Source organism: Teleopsis dalmanni, chromosome 2 (genome assembly GCF_002237135.1).
Source record: "Teleopsis dalmanni isolate 2A chromosome 2, ASM223713v2, whole genome shotgun sequence".
In the NCBI taxonomy this organism is placed as follows: domain Eukaryota; kingdom Metazoa; phylum Arthropoda; class Insecta; order Diptera; family Diopsidae; genus Teleopsis; species Teleopsis dalmanni.
In genome coordinates, this window is record NC_051847.1 from 82955043 (window position 1) to 82970063 (window position 15021).

Genomic DNA, 15021 nt, shown 5'->3' on the forward strand with positions numbered 1-15021 from the left:
CATTAACATCATATTTGATTAAAAAGGATAGAATAAGATTGCTATATAATATACATCTATATATCGTATATATGTAGATATTTTATATTTTTAATATATTTTACCATAACTTACAAATGTATGTAATATTATCATTGTGGAATATAAAAAATGTTATGTTATTTAGATTTAAGATTTGATTATTTATTGTTAATTTAAATATAAAGACAACTTTAATAGCAAAAAAATATATTTCTAAAATGTGGTTTTAGTGGATTCACGTCTCATAGAATAGCTTTGAATGCTTTCCACACAAAAGAAAGTAATTTTTTTTTTATATGACAATATCTCTTTATTGAATCGCTTTTATTTAAAGCCTAACAATAAGTTCAAGACACTTAAAAACTAATAACATTATATTACAAATTTTATATAAATTATTACAATGAATAATAGAAAGAATTATAAATTATTGTTAGGAGTCACTAAATAAGTAGACATTACGACGCATAAGTTCAATTAAACAGGATAATCTTTACGAAATCAGGATTTATCATTCCGTTGCAGTCTATAGGAATTTATTATATTAGCAAGAGGTCTAGCCAATGGATTCACATGGTCAGTGGCGTCGCTAGGCGTCAGCGATGTCGGCGACCGCCGACGGCCTCGCGAACGCAGGGGCCTCGCATAAAGTTACCGACTTTTGGATTCTAAGCACTTAATAAATATTTTGAACAATTTGGTTTGATAATGGCATTAACCATATTCGAAGTATTCCCGAATGTTTATATAGTAGTTTCGACGAAAAGAAAGAAGCAAATTTAAAATTGATTAAGACGTACTAGAAAAGTATGATGAACCAAGAGAGACTATCTCCATTCGAATTTCTATAAACTGAAGCGAAAATAGCAGCTGGCGCAAATTATGATATAATTTAAAAAAAATTGAGTGAAGCTAAAAGTAGGAAAATTCATTTATTTTAATTTGTGTTTATTTTAATTTGATTAGGATAAAACTTTCAATCATGCTTTGGGTTAACAGGGGGCCTCGTAATTCTAATGCCGCCGACGTCCAGAGTTGGCCTAGCTCCGCCACTGTACATGGTTTTTAAGTTTTGAAACATGCGTCTGCCTTATTTTCTCGAACTCAACTTTAACCGTCGGAACTTTCAAATCGTAATGTATGTTTTAATTTTTGATATACCAGATATCATCATTCGGATATCATTCTTAGAATCTTTACTTGAGCTTATTGCAGAATTTCTACATTTGACGAACAGGCATTGCCATATAGCTGTAAGCCACATTGACTTAATGAGTTGGTTGTTTAAGAAGACTGTACACATAAGGAAGACTACTGTGTTTTTACCCAGCTCAAGCGCGGTGGTGACTTTGCACTAGGGGAATCGCCTTTCTTGTGGACCTGGACCAATTACAGGACCTGGCACTAAATAGCATTTTATGCTTCGCCAAAGGTTCTAGGTGGTTTTAAATCCTGAGTTTTTCTTCATTATATACGGTAACACAATGGGCTATTAGGCCTAAGTCAATCCACTAGGGATCGCCGGTATAACCTAACCTAACCTAACCTAAGGAAGACTGATGCACGATTAGCCAGTGAAGGTTTCTAGCTTGAGCTTCATTTGAGTCCTTTTTGTTTCAATATGTTTCCGCTAAGTTAAGAGTTTGACAAGGTGAATAACGATGTATGTTTTTGTTTCTGTTTGCGGAACTACAATTCCTTTGAGAGTGATAGTTGGTGAGGAGGATCTGTCTGTTAAGTGAAAATGTTATATGAAGGAAAGTAAATGAAATTAAAAATGCACTACGGTGGAATGCAGTAAACACCTGTTTTATACACCAGCTTGAGGTAAGATAATATAAACCTTATATATGAGAGTTCTTTCACCGAAATTTATATATGAGTGTGTATGCATAAGTCAAAAAGCGAGGGACAAACGTTTTCATTTTTCGCGATATCTTCTAGGAATAAACCATAATTAGGTATATAGCCGATGTGTTTATTTTTTTTATTTATTAAAGCTGTCTATGCTTACTTTATGGATTGATGTAATATTCATAGACGAGACAGAGTTGATGGAAGCCTATGTACATATTTGTGTATATGTATGTATGTATAGTATATGTAAGTATTCGTTTCGTACTTCTTATGCACTTTAAAAAGTTTAATTATTTATAACACATTTTGGCTATATATGTACATACATATAAATACATTATTTCTATAACACAAAAAAAAAAAAAACAAAACCAATAAATAAAAATTATTCTCATAAAAATTGGTTTAAAAAAAAGGGGGAACCAGAAAACAAAAAAAGAAGTAATTCAAAAAAAAAAACAAAAACTATGACTTCACATCTGTGAGACGCGTTTGGCAAAAGTTCGCTGTTGCGGCTGTTGCCCGTGTGGCCGGCCTAACTGTATGCGTCATATGTTCGCTGTATGATTCGCTGAACGCTGAATGATATACCCAGTTTTGTGCTCCCCTTTCTCTGCCGCACAGTACAATTCAATCAGCTTCAGCTTTTTAATTCAGGATTGAACAACTCACTCATGGTGTACGGGCGGCATGGGTAGCTGCTAGCTACATTTCACTGCAACTGCTTTGTCAGTCTTTCTTCGGCCACTGGCGCGGCGGTAGCATAATTCGGGAACTTTTTGGTGTGCGGTGTTTGTTATTGTAGTGTTGGCGAAGCTTCCGATAGAAAGTTTAATATTTTTTATTTTGTTTATACAAATTGTATATTTCAAAATTACAAAAAGAAAATAAAAACAAATATACAAAATAAATAAAAATATAAATAATTCTGTTGAAAGCAGTGGATTCAATTATTTCTTGGAAAATAAATTTAACAAAAAAATACTATTCTTTTTTTTTTTGTTTATTGTGAAAATGTAAGCAAAATTATATAGAATATAATAAATATTTATTTATTTATAAAGATGTTTATACTATAGTATTTTTATTCATATATACAAACTCTGCACTCATGTATAATTATTTGAATTCTAATCGCCAAAAGCAAATAGCAGTGTGTGAAGCAGCTTTTTTTTATTTTTTTTTTATTTAATTTTTTTTGTTTTGTTTTTAGTTTTTTTTTCGCTTTTTGTATGAAACGCGCCCTTCTTTCCATTTCGTTGAAAGTTCTTGTTATGCTTGTTCTGTTTTTGTTGTTGTTATTATTGTTAGTGTTGTTGTTAGTGCTGCTGTTAGTGCTGTTGTTAGTGCTGTTGTTAGTGTTGTTGTTAGTGCTGTTGCACTTGATGTTGTTGTGCTTGTTATTGCTGCTGTTATTATGTTACAAAATCAACAAAAAGTTTGTCTGTTGTTCTTCTTCCTATAAAATAGTTAGATCGAAAGACATAGACCAGCCGCACCCCAGCTGTGCACGCATTCCACGCAATCCACCGCCATTGCCGAGTTCATGCTAATGTTGATAATAATGATGTTACTACTTCTTCTTGTTGTTGTTATTATTGTAATATGCTAGTCGCGAATTGTTGTTTGCTATTCTGACAGTGTGCCTGTTGTGTTTGTTCCCTTGTCTTTGTTACCAAATCTATTAATATGTAAATAGCGAAATTTATGCAACGTTCTTCTTCTTCTTCTTCCCCTGCTTGAAAAGTGCTTTTTCCAACCACACACATATGTACATGCTACTTACATACATATTTCACAGCACATATCCGCATATGCATATGCAAATGTCCGTCATAAGCCAAGCCGACACATAGTACAATGGCTGACAACAGCTCCTTCAACTACGATCGATCGATGTGCAATCGTAAAACATGTCAAAAACAATAAAAACAAAAAGAAAAAAAAACAAAAACAGATGCTTTTTAATTTAAATTTTAATTTGAATTTTAATTTGAATTTCAGCATGCAGCAAAGTTCTCTAGTGCGCCTCTGCAGTGTCTCCAGTGTCTCCTCCATCGTTCAATTGGGGCGTTTGCAATCAACGCAATTGAAAGATGTATAATCACTCAGCGATCCAATCGTTGTACAAGCAAATAAATTACATCACAAACTAATTCGAAGATTAGGCAGACGTACATTGTTTATTACTTCCGTACCGAGCGAGCGAATGAAGTTCGAATTTCGTTTGGCCCATAATTGTAGAATTGTAGGGTCATTGTCTCTTTATTGTCATTTATTGACCAATAGTACAAAGCGTGGAAGGAAAAGCTTTAGCTTTTGCTTTTGTTTTTGTTATTGTTTTTGTTTTATTCTGTTTTCTTTGCATAATTGCATGAGTGTGTCGTGCGCTGAATAATAATTCATAATTATGGCATTTATAGATAATAGGGATACGAGAGTTCTGGTATAAAGACTGCATGTCTCTATGCTTATTTTATTTAAGTTTAGAATTGCTTTAAGTAATAAAAATTATTTTACATATTTTCCACATAAAGAAACTGTCATGTGGTGGGGTGTTAAATACCAAGAAAAAGTTTTATATATGGACATACTATGTATATTTGAATAGATTAAATATGTCTCTTGATTACTGATTGCGAGGGAACGGTTATGTTGCAGTTGTTGTGCAATTACATCCGAATTAGTAGTTCTAAAACGGCTGTATTGATGATATAAGAAGAGTATGTTGTTCAATGTAATATTATAATCGAAAAATATAATATAATATAATCAATATACATATATTGTCATCAACAATAATCACTTTATCGCAATCTGCCCAATTTTGAAGGAAATAAAATAGAAGTACTTTAGAGGGTTTTCGAACAGCAAAGAAAGTAAGGACAAACACAAAAATTTTAGAAATTTATTGAAATTTGGTTGACCACACAACGCGAGTATTCATCTCATCAGTGGTCTTAGGAAATAATCGAATTCAATTAGTTGATAGTCCGTATATAAGTACTCATCATCAGTGGTCTTAGGAAATAATCGAATTTAATTAGTTTATAGTTCGAATATAATTTGTTTGGACTAAGACCACTGATAATGAGTACTTGGCAATGGTCGAAACAGCGTTGTATGGTCAGCCAAATTTCAATAAATTATTTAAAGTTTTTGTGTTTGTCCTTTCTATCTTTGCTATTCGCAAACTATCTAAACTTTAAAAATAACTTCTTTTTCATTATCAGAAAGCGTAGCTTTTTCAGCAACACTAATAAAAACTTAATACAAGTAATTTGGATAAATGTCCTTAAGCCAAACGAAATTACACAGTGTCCTTCATGGAATAGACTGAGTGAATTTGTGCGTATGTCTCAACCAAGCCTTAAAATATGGATAACAAATTATAGATGGAAGCTTTTAACCCCACATATGCATAACAATAATATTTACTAATTATGATATCAAACTCGCAACAAGATTAGGAGGATAAAATGAGTACGCAATCGCTAGGTAAAGCTGACGACATTAGTTCATAGCTTTAAGTAAATACCATAATGTATAAAGTATGGATTAATGATTGTCTGTTTTTAAATTATTAATAAAGAATACTGCTACTACTACTACTATATTGTTATCAAGAAATGACTGAAAAAAATAAATTTTCAAGCAAATCACTTACTTTCTTCCTTACCTAAATGGCCATAATAACCTGTTAACGGGTTTCGATCTGACGCAGCATATCTCCGCTGATATTTATTCTCAGGACATAAGCAAGCTAGCGAAGTCGTGAGATGTTTATTCATCAATTTGTTGAGCACAAAAGAACTTACGAAGAACATTTATTTCGAAAACTCCCACTACTGTTTCATCACGCTGTTATACTGATATCTTTTCATGGCTGGTGCCTTGAGAGACATGCTGCGTTAGGTAACGGTAACGGGTTATGGCTTAATAAATTAGTAAGTAATCCTATATTATAAAGCAGCAAGTTATAAATCAAAAATATAGCTCACCTAATTATACTATTATTATTATACTATTATTTTTAACAAAGATAACAGATCTAGTTCATCCATACGAACTTAAATATATACTAGGAAAATTATGCTATAAACGTAATATCTTCATTTACTTGATTGTGACCAAAGTTAACAAGCTGAAGATGGTCACTTATCGGATTATAAATTTTGACTTTAATAACGTCGAAGTTTGCGATGTATATTTCTTGATCTTTAAAGAAAACCTTAGAACACATACGAGTATAAATTGTTCCAAAACGAAAATTGTGTCAAAATAAAACGCCCTATTTTCTTTATTTTACTTAAATTTAATGAAAGATAAATGAAAATATATAAAAAAAAATTTTAAATTTTGAAGTTAATTTATTTTAGTTCAATATGGCCACCTTTAGCATGAATTATGAATTATTAAACGGCTAATAAAGCTATCGTACTCTGCTTCAGGCGCTTGCTTCAGGCGATCAATATTTTGATATTTTTTATTGCTAAGCTTACACTTTAAAACACCCCAGACTAAAAATCTAAAGGGTTACTATCAGGTGAACGCGGTGACCCCTATGTTGATGGAATAGCACGAAACGTTGTTATTCAGTCATTCTGGATTGACAAGTGCTGAGTCCTGTTGTATTGTCCAACACCTATAACTGAAATTCTCATATGTACATGGCTTTTGTGCTTCCTCTAAATGGGAGAGATCATACACTTTATTGAACCTTGATGGCTATAGTCCGAGCAGATTTTTCATAATGTTTTGAATCCTTTTTTGCTATATGTTCAGCTTCTTGACATTTGATTGTAACTATTGCGTGTGTTTCGCTCAATTCGCTACTTCACTTTACGAATTATTTCTAGTGTTGTTACTGTCCACTTCCTGGGCGTCGGGCAAGGCTACCAGTATCACGGTATCGAGCTATGGCACGAGACACAAATGATTTGATCACATTAAGGTGTTGGAGGACTTAACCACTTGTTTTTCCAGTCAAATATGAAGCAACCATACTATAATGTTTGGACTCCATCGCATACAATTTCTTTCCTACAAAACAAAAATCAAAATGCCTTCATATGTTTGTAAACAACACAACGAACTGTCATATGAATTAATTTTGAGCTTTGAAATATTATTTGTTTAATAGCTAGATCGGAGCGAAGTTTGTTGTAATTTTCATCAGCTACCTTATATATACATTTGATAGTACAATATAACATAAAGCTCAAATAGATAATCTCTTAGGAAAATTAATTTATTTTATTCATTATCCACAATACTGTGAATGAAGCGCTTTGAATTGAGTCCTTAGTGGATAATTCTATGGAATAAAGTTATCTCTTTTCAATATTATTTTTTATACTCTAAACATTGAAGCGAATGAAATCTGTTTGTCTCAATATATTCTTGATCAGATTGTCTGTCTGTCTATTAATATGACCACTATATAATATTACCACTTAGTACATCGTGAGATGGAATATTAGCATTTATGGAATATTAGTATTTATTGTCTGTTAGCATACACAATATAATTATTAAAGTACATAGAGAATTGCGTTTTATACACAATACAATTCTCATTATGTTTAGTTTTGATTCAAAATAAAATGAAACACTTTTAGTTTGATTTCTATATTATTTTAATACAACTGTAATTGACTTCATCTTTAAAAAGTAAAATATTTTATTTTCAGGTTTTAAAGAGAAAATTGAATCGGCGTTAGTATATTATATAGTGTTGATATTCAATCGTAATTCTTTCAATTTTTTTTTTAGTAAAGGTATTATATTTTTAGTCAAATTTCATTGAAAATTTTTATAGCGGTTTAAAAAATAGGCTTTGCTTGTGCGCTTATATTGACTGTCATAGGATATAATGACCCTGTTCCGATAGTTGTGACGTCTCATAAAGCGATTATGTGTAAAAGATTGGTTCATCGAGATAACCAAGAATGTAAGCAGTTACTGATATCCATTAGCATTGCAAACATCTTAGCGTACTCGATTTACCTATTTCTAATATAAAAAGTAGTCATTTTCTTGTGTTTTTATACTAAACCATATACACTAACAGTACATTTCAAATCCGTATATATATTCAGTTCAAAGCTAATAGAACTTTGCTTTAAAAAACTTTAATTAAACATGGACCCAGATTTATTTCTATGAATTTAATATTATAAACTTAGAATTTGGAGCATTCACTAATTAATAACGCATCCGAATGTCTTAGATTAGTTTGTGTTGTATCTGTGATACTGTGTCTCTATTATGTTACCATATAAAATTTAAGGGATTGGATATCATCCATTTCACAAAGTATATGATGTTTTTCAAGGAGGGATTCCGCTGTTGACTGATATTCTATAAAAAAAAGTTTCTAACAGGCTTTATCTACATTGCAAACGGGCTGGTAGTCTGGACCACTGTATTCGTCCTCTTTACAGTTATTAAACAAAAGACTAAATCTTTAAGAATGGTATCCTAATATTTTTAATGATTGAAGTTTCTGTATAAGTACTTCTGTCGACAGTTAAAATCTTAGTTCTTTAAACGAAATCCGACAAAGCATTCGATTTGAAAATATTTAAATTACTTTTTTCATCTCAATTCCGATAAACTTAACTTCTTTTTAGATTGGCGCAAAGATACAATAATTTTCCCACTTCTTTAAACTATTCGATCATGCTATCAAGAGAAGTAAAAACCCGCACTTCTTTAAATTGAGTTTGTTTATTAGAAAATTTGTGTTATCTTTCGGGTTTTTTCTTATTGTTTTTGTTGTACATAAGTTAATTTTAATATATATTATCGTAGCTTCAATTATTAGGTCATTTATATTTAACTGCATGTATGGTTACTGATCTTTGTTAAGAGTTTGCATGTGCTGATTTTATGGTTTAATAAATCCCATCAAGAGGAATCTTGAGATACCAGTGCTTTTCCAAATAATATTCAAAGGAAACGTATATATAAGCACAATGAATAATATAATTTTTTCATTTGTTCAAAAACATTTAAGATAAAAATTTCTAAAAATAAATTATTGTGAAGTTATTATAAATATAATTCATAACCGCAATTGTTCCCAAAATATATATACTAAAAGTTCCATGAAATACGCCAAAAAAATTAATTTTGATTCTCAGAAAACTAAGCAATGATCGCTTAAAATATCGAAGTCTATCCCTGAATAATTTTATCTAAATCTAGATTTCATGTTAAAAAAAACATAAAAGTTTCATTAATAAATTTAAATGCTTCATTTATGAGATTAACGGACTGGTCACTAACCCAATACAAAGTATACAAAACAGAAAATCTGAGTCATAAGTCTATGTAGAGAGGGATTAGTGATATTTTGTACTCTAACTAGAATTAACCTGATATAAAACTATTTACTATATAAAAATAAAAGTATTCCACTCAACTCCTACTAAAGGAATTTGTGGTAGGCACCGATAACTATTTAGAAATCAATACACAATCTATTAGAAACAATAGTTCTGAATAAATTTACTTAATGGAATGCTAGTCAGTATCTGAAGCATTTTTACTCAATAGAGACTGTGACTACTTGGAAGATTCACTGTAACATAATGAGTTATTTTGGTGATTTTACAGTAGTTTGAAGCGCAGCATATCTACTTGATAGAATATATATACCTATGTATATTCCATTTGCTTTAAGTGATTCTAGTTCTGAATTAGTGTGGGCATCCACAGATTTCAATAACTTCAGCGTTTTGTCTTTAATTTACTTTTGCATACTCTCAACTTTCATTCTTTCTATATATCTTCATTACTGATATACCATGCAGTCCGTAGCAACTAATCAGTTGCCTGAATACCCCTAATATTTTGATAAGTTTAAGGTTTTCTAATGGTGGATGGAATAGTTTTATTTTTCAGACTCAACTTTCCTTATATTAATGGTTTCAGGGCATTCAAAGTTATATTACAAGCTAGTTTTTTGACCCTTATATTCTTTAACCAATTGTGTTTTCTGTAGATACGTTAAGAATCGGTGTACAAGCGCAGTAAAAACTTTAAATCGTACTAAATAGTGCACATGAACCAATGGTGCCACCACACAAATCAGACTCGGTTGGTTGCTGTGGAAGCTCAACAGACTTTTCATGTACCTCAATTATCGATTTTACCATATTCCTCACAAGAACCCCTAAGATAGAAGAATATAGACTAAATCCATCAAATCAGACTCGGTTGGTTGCTGTGGAAGCTCAACAGACTTTTCATGTACCTCAATTATCGATTTTACCATATTCCTCACAAGAACCCCTAAGATAGAAGAATATAGACTAAATCCATCCAGCCGAATTTTTAGGTCTTTTAACTTTACCAATGAAGTCTGATAATCTATTAAATAAATATCTTTCTAAAAACTTATTTCTTCTAAACGCCAAAGCCAGGCATTCAGAGAGAAAATGCTTAGTTGTTTTTTTTTTCCTGTAGGTTTCCACAACTTCTGCAGTGAATAATATGAGGAATGAACAGTATACTGTACACCAATGACCCGAAAAAACTGCAGTACGCCTTGCAGTGTTCACACAATCCCTTTTGATAAGCTCCTAAGATCTAGTTTTATTATAGGTGGGACTAAAAAGGTTACTGCTTAAAGGATTTTTTATGTAAAGTATGACAGTAAATTATTGTGTCTAGGCTTATTATTATATATATATCATGTGTACTATATGTATATATTTATATATATATCGTGTGTACTATATATATGTATACATATATTTATATATATATTATGTGTACTATATATACCTATATATCATATACACTATTTTAAATACCAGAAAAAAATTTAGACGATATTTATAATAATAATATAGTGGTCGCTTATAAATTAGAACCTGATTTTGGTATGCAAAAATATTCTTTGGGTTTCTAATATCTAAGTTTCTTCATTTTCATTGATCAATAAGATAAAATGAAAAATGGGGAATCACCAGATATTATCTTCTATCTTCTTCTGCGATTGTTGTACATTTTAATAACTTGATGAAATGATGCAAAACCAGTGAGGTGTTTCTCCCTGATCGTATGAGCAATATTTCTTCACAATAAGATGAGATCATATTAATATCGTATCATTTAATTTCAAAAATTAAACCAAGAAACAAACATAATTGTATAAATAAATTTAAGTGAAAACACTGCTTGATTATTATATTATTTTTACATTTTATGACAAAATAAGAGCTTCACATAAATGAGAACATTTCGGAAAATAGAATTACGCAAAGAACAAAGTGCTTCTAGTTTGTGACTGTCTGTATTATATGTATATGAAATGCATACGAAAATGTGTAAATCCCCTCTTGTATCTTAATTTGTTACGCTTATATTAACGATGTAGAAAAGAATATTAGTACTATTATGTTTTAAAATTAATACTATATTTTTACAGATTTTTCGATGTATTGATTCTGAACTATAGAATTTATCAATTAAAAACATTGAAATAGAGACGATGTGCTACGTTATAATTACTGGCTGTAGTCTGATTTGGTTCATATTGAGCCTCATAACGGATATGTTTATAGTATCAGCCATAGTAACACCAAAATGGCTTATAGGACCAGAAATAATCTATGGTGGACACAAATTACCAAATCAAACGTTTGTAATATCAACTATGCAAGCAAAATTCCAGTCTGTGGGCATCTATACGCGCTGCAAGTCAATGCATGACTATGGATATCATTGCGGTCCATTCGATTTGGATGGTTTTGCAACAGATGGCAATGTTTATCCGACTGAATGGAAGATAGCTATGTTTTTCATATCGTTTGGATTTGCGGTATTCTCCTTGACAGTATTTCTGACACTCTTAACTTGTTGCAGGCAATCAGCTTTTGGTAAGAGCATACACAACATGACCGCATGTTTACAAGTAATTTCAGGTGAGTACGCTGAAATAATTATTGGATCTGTTTATTTTATTGACATCTCACTATATTTTTAGGTATATCAGTGATGTTGACATTGTTTCTGCATCCACTTGGTTGGGGAGCGAGACGTGTGCAAATGTTATGTGGTGTTGACGCGGAACCATTTTATCCAGCTAATTGCACTATTGGTATATCGTTCTACTGTGCGGTGTCCGGAGTAATTTTGGCATTTATTTGTGCAGGCATTAGTCTTAAGGCAGAAAATTCGAATATGCGTTCACGCGTGAAAAGAAGAGTCGAGGGCGGTGAACGTTTAGTGTGTATTCCATGAAGAAACAAAGCAGAATAGTATTTTACAATTATATTTATTTTAAATATATAAGCAAATAGAATTTAGATAACGTAACAATTTTTAATACATTGGCGTACTTGATAGGCACATTGCCTAGAATAAAGTTAGTACTTTAAATATATGTGTAACTACTTCTTTTTGCCCTTTCCTTTTTTCGAACTAACATCAGGAGACTCCGTTTTTGCCTTGGGTAAATAAACGCTATGATTGGTTTTTTTAAGATGTGCAAATAATTTATTCTTGGAATCGAACTTAGCATTGCATGTAGCGCAATCATGGGTGGTTGCTGCTTCAGTAACATTCTCAGTTTCTGTTATAAGCGTGGTTGTGAGATCAGTTTTTATTTCCTCAATGTTTTGCTTGTTGTCACTTGAAGCTTTTGCTTGCTTTTTATTTTTTTGTTTTTTGGCGCTTTTTTTATTTGAGCTATTCCAATTTTCTGTATCGCTGTTGTCTTTGTTTTCTGTATAAATAGATAAGTTGTTCAAGTCTTCTTCAATATCGGAACTGCTTGGAAGAGTACCTAAAGTGGACTTATTTGTTTTTGATTTTTTACTCTTTTTATTCTTTTTAGATTGTTTTGGTTCTTCCTCATTAGCAGAAGATAATATGGCTTCGTCTTCCTCGTGCGTTTCTATATTATCGTCATTCACTGTTTTAGCCTCTTCTTCACTAGCACAGTTAAAAGCCTCTTCTTCTTCCAACATATCTTGTTTTACACGCTCAGTGTTCTCACGATGCTTTTTACTTGATTCGTGATTTATGTAAGCGCGCTCGTTTTTAAATGATTTATTACATGCGACACAGTATAATTCATTATAATATTCAATTTCAGTCTCTAGCTCTTCCTCAGATGCTTCCAACATGTCATCCTCATCATCCTCGTCGCTTATATCATCATTATAATGCGATTCAAGTTCTTTTAATTGCATTTCGTAGTTATCATTGAGATGTTGATTCGGTACTTGACGCATTTCTTCTAGTTCTCTTTGTCTCTTGCGTATTTGCTCCAAACGATTCTGTTCTTGTTTCTGGCGATTGAGTGCTGCACGTTCTTCAAGCTTTACTTTATACGCTTGTACACGTTTGTCTCTTTTACGTATAAATGACACCAAATTACGCACCTAAAGAAAGAAAAATATATATGTATTATTTGTGAGAATGATAAAAGCAAGAGTTTACCTCTTCGTTCCGTTCCTTCTTAGCCTTTTGTGCAAGTTTCTTCAATTCTTTTTCAATTTCACGTAGTATGCGCCTATCTTTTATTTCTTTTATGTCATATGGACATAGCCATGTGTATGTTTTCTTGGTGCAGTACGCTTGCCAAAAAGCATAGAAAGGACCCACTACTTCCTCATAGTTACTTTGCGAATCACCAAAACTTGGTATTTCAGCCACCTTTTCTTCATCATCCATAAACTCTGCATCTTCAGCAACGATTTTTGCAAACACTTCTCGGTAAACGGCGTAGAAGCCTTTGCTGTCGTCACCATAGCCTTTGTAGCATGACACAGTGAAATACTGGAACACGTCGAGGCAATTCTCTTCGTATTCTGAATTCTTACCACGCAGAATTTGTTCCCGGTGATTATCATACCAAGCCCGTTCATGTGAATCTGAGAGTACATCATAGGCTTGCTGTATCAGTTGGAAGCGTTCTTTGGCTTCCTCAAGATTTTGAAGATTTTTGTCTGGATGCCAACGTAAAGCCAGTTTACGATACGCGGTTTTTATATCACTATCGATTGCATCCCTTGCAACGCCGAGCTCCTCGTAATAGCACTTCATTGTTTACGCAGTTTTTTGAAATTGCACCAAGGAACAGGTATTTTTTTTTAAATATACAACAAATTTGAGTTACATTTCATTTGCAAACGTTTAAATAAACATGTGTGAAAAACATCTGTTCTTTCACTCAATGTTGAATTCGCCTTAGTAGGGTGTATGTCAATATTTTTATTTTAAATTCGGTATTTACACGCGGCGATTTTGCCAAAAAATTAACTTAATTTCGTTGCTTGGTGAAAAAAGAAATAGTGTCAGTTTTTTATATATTTCATTATGGTTTTAATTTAAAATTTAATTTTGGTTTTGATAATAATTTAATGTATTTATTATAGAAAATTATATAAAATAATATGTAAAATAATATGAAATAATTATATAAAATAATTGAATTAAGGCACGCAATTTAATTTAATAAACTTGTTTTGTTATCTTGCTCTTGTTATTATATTTTGACATATATTTAAGTTAATAAGACTGTTTTTGGTTGAAATACAAGACAACTTAACAACAAACTAGTTTTAACAGAAATATCACCTTTTTATATTGTACTTACTATTAATAACATAATAGTTATATGTTAGAAACCTTCATTTCATATATATTATTTATTATAGTTGAGCATTTCAGATTTCTAATATGTTTATTGTATACTTTTAAAACAATACGAAATCGTCATTCAAAAATTGATTAAAAACTCGACGTTTTTAATTTAATTTATATAACAATAGCACCAGTGACGATTGCTCTAAGGTGCGGAGGTGTGCGGTGAACACCCTAACATAATTTGCAAAATGTCAAATAACATAGGTATATAAATTTATTAGGTATCTTCACATCAAGAATTATTATTAATTATTACATTTCCATATACATATATATTTTTTAAAGTTTTAGCAAAAACAATTAAATATAATTGTCTATGAAAACTCAATCAATTTGCTTCTGTTAGCTGCTATCATAGAGTATATATACTCTTTGCTGCTATACTTGTTAGGTGTGCTCATATATTTGCAGCTCAAATCACAGAACATTTCTATTTTATTTCGTCTCTCCCCTTTGTGTGCAAAGAAGTTGGCA

At 31.5% G+C, this 15021-nt stretch overlaps 2 protein-coding genes across 2 annotated transcripts; one reads left to right on the forward strand and one right to left on the reverse strand.

Moving 5' to 3' along the window:
• Positions 1-2568: 2568 nt before the first annotated feature.
• On the forward strand, positions 2569-12140 carry LOC119679269 (LHFPL tetraspan subfamily member 2a protein-like). Its single transcript, XM_038091522.1, has 3 exons — positions 2569-2894; positions 11321-11816; positions 11879-12140. Exons 2-3 carry the CDS (start codon positions 11384-11386, stop codon positions 12133-12135), a joined length of 690 nt encoding a protein of 229 aa, XP_037947450.1. The 5' UTR covers positions 2569-2894; positions 11321-11383; the 3' UTR covers positions 12136-12140.
• Positions 12141-12153: 13 nt separating this feature from the next.
• Positions 12154-14209, reverse strand: LOC119679267 (dnaJ homolog subfamily C member 21-like). Its single transcript, XM_038091521.1, has 2 exons — positions 13339-14209; positions 12154-13280 (listed from the first exon to the last, which is right to left on the reverse strand). The coding sequence occupies exons 1-2, from the start codon at positions 13942-13944 to the stop codon at positions 12285-12287; spliced, it is 1602 nt and encodes a 533-aa protein (XP_037947449.1). The 5' UTR covers positions 13945-14209; the 3' UTR covers positions 12154-12284.
• Positions 14210-15021: the final 812 nt, after the last annotated feature.

Coding starts and splice junctions, on each gene's coding strand:
- LOC119679269 (XM_038091522.1), top strand. CDS start 11,384: ATGTGCTACGTTATAATTACTGGCTGTAGTCTGATTTGGTTCATATTG. Junction 11,817..11,878: donor ATGTTTACAAGTAATTTCAG/GTGAGTACGCTG, acceptor CTATATTTTTAG/GTATATCAGTGATGTTGACA.
- LOC119679267 (XM_038091521.1), bottom strand. CDS start 13,944: ATGAAGTGCTATTACGAGGAGCTCGGCGTTGCAAGGGATGCAATCGAT. Junction 13,281..13,338: donor AGAAGGAACGGAACGAAGAG/GTAAACTCTTGC, acceptor TTCTTTCTTTAG/GTGCGTAATTTGGTGTCATT.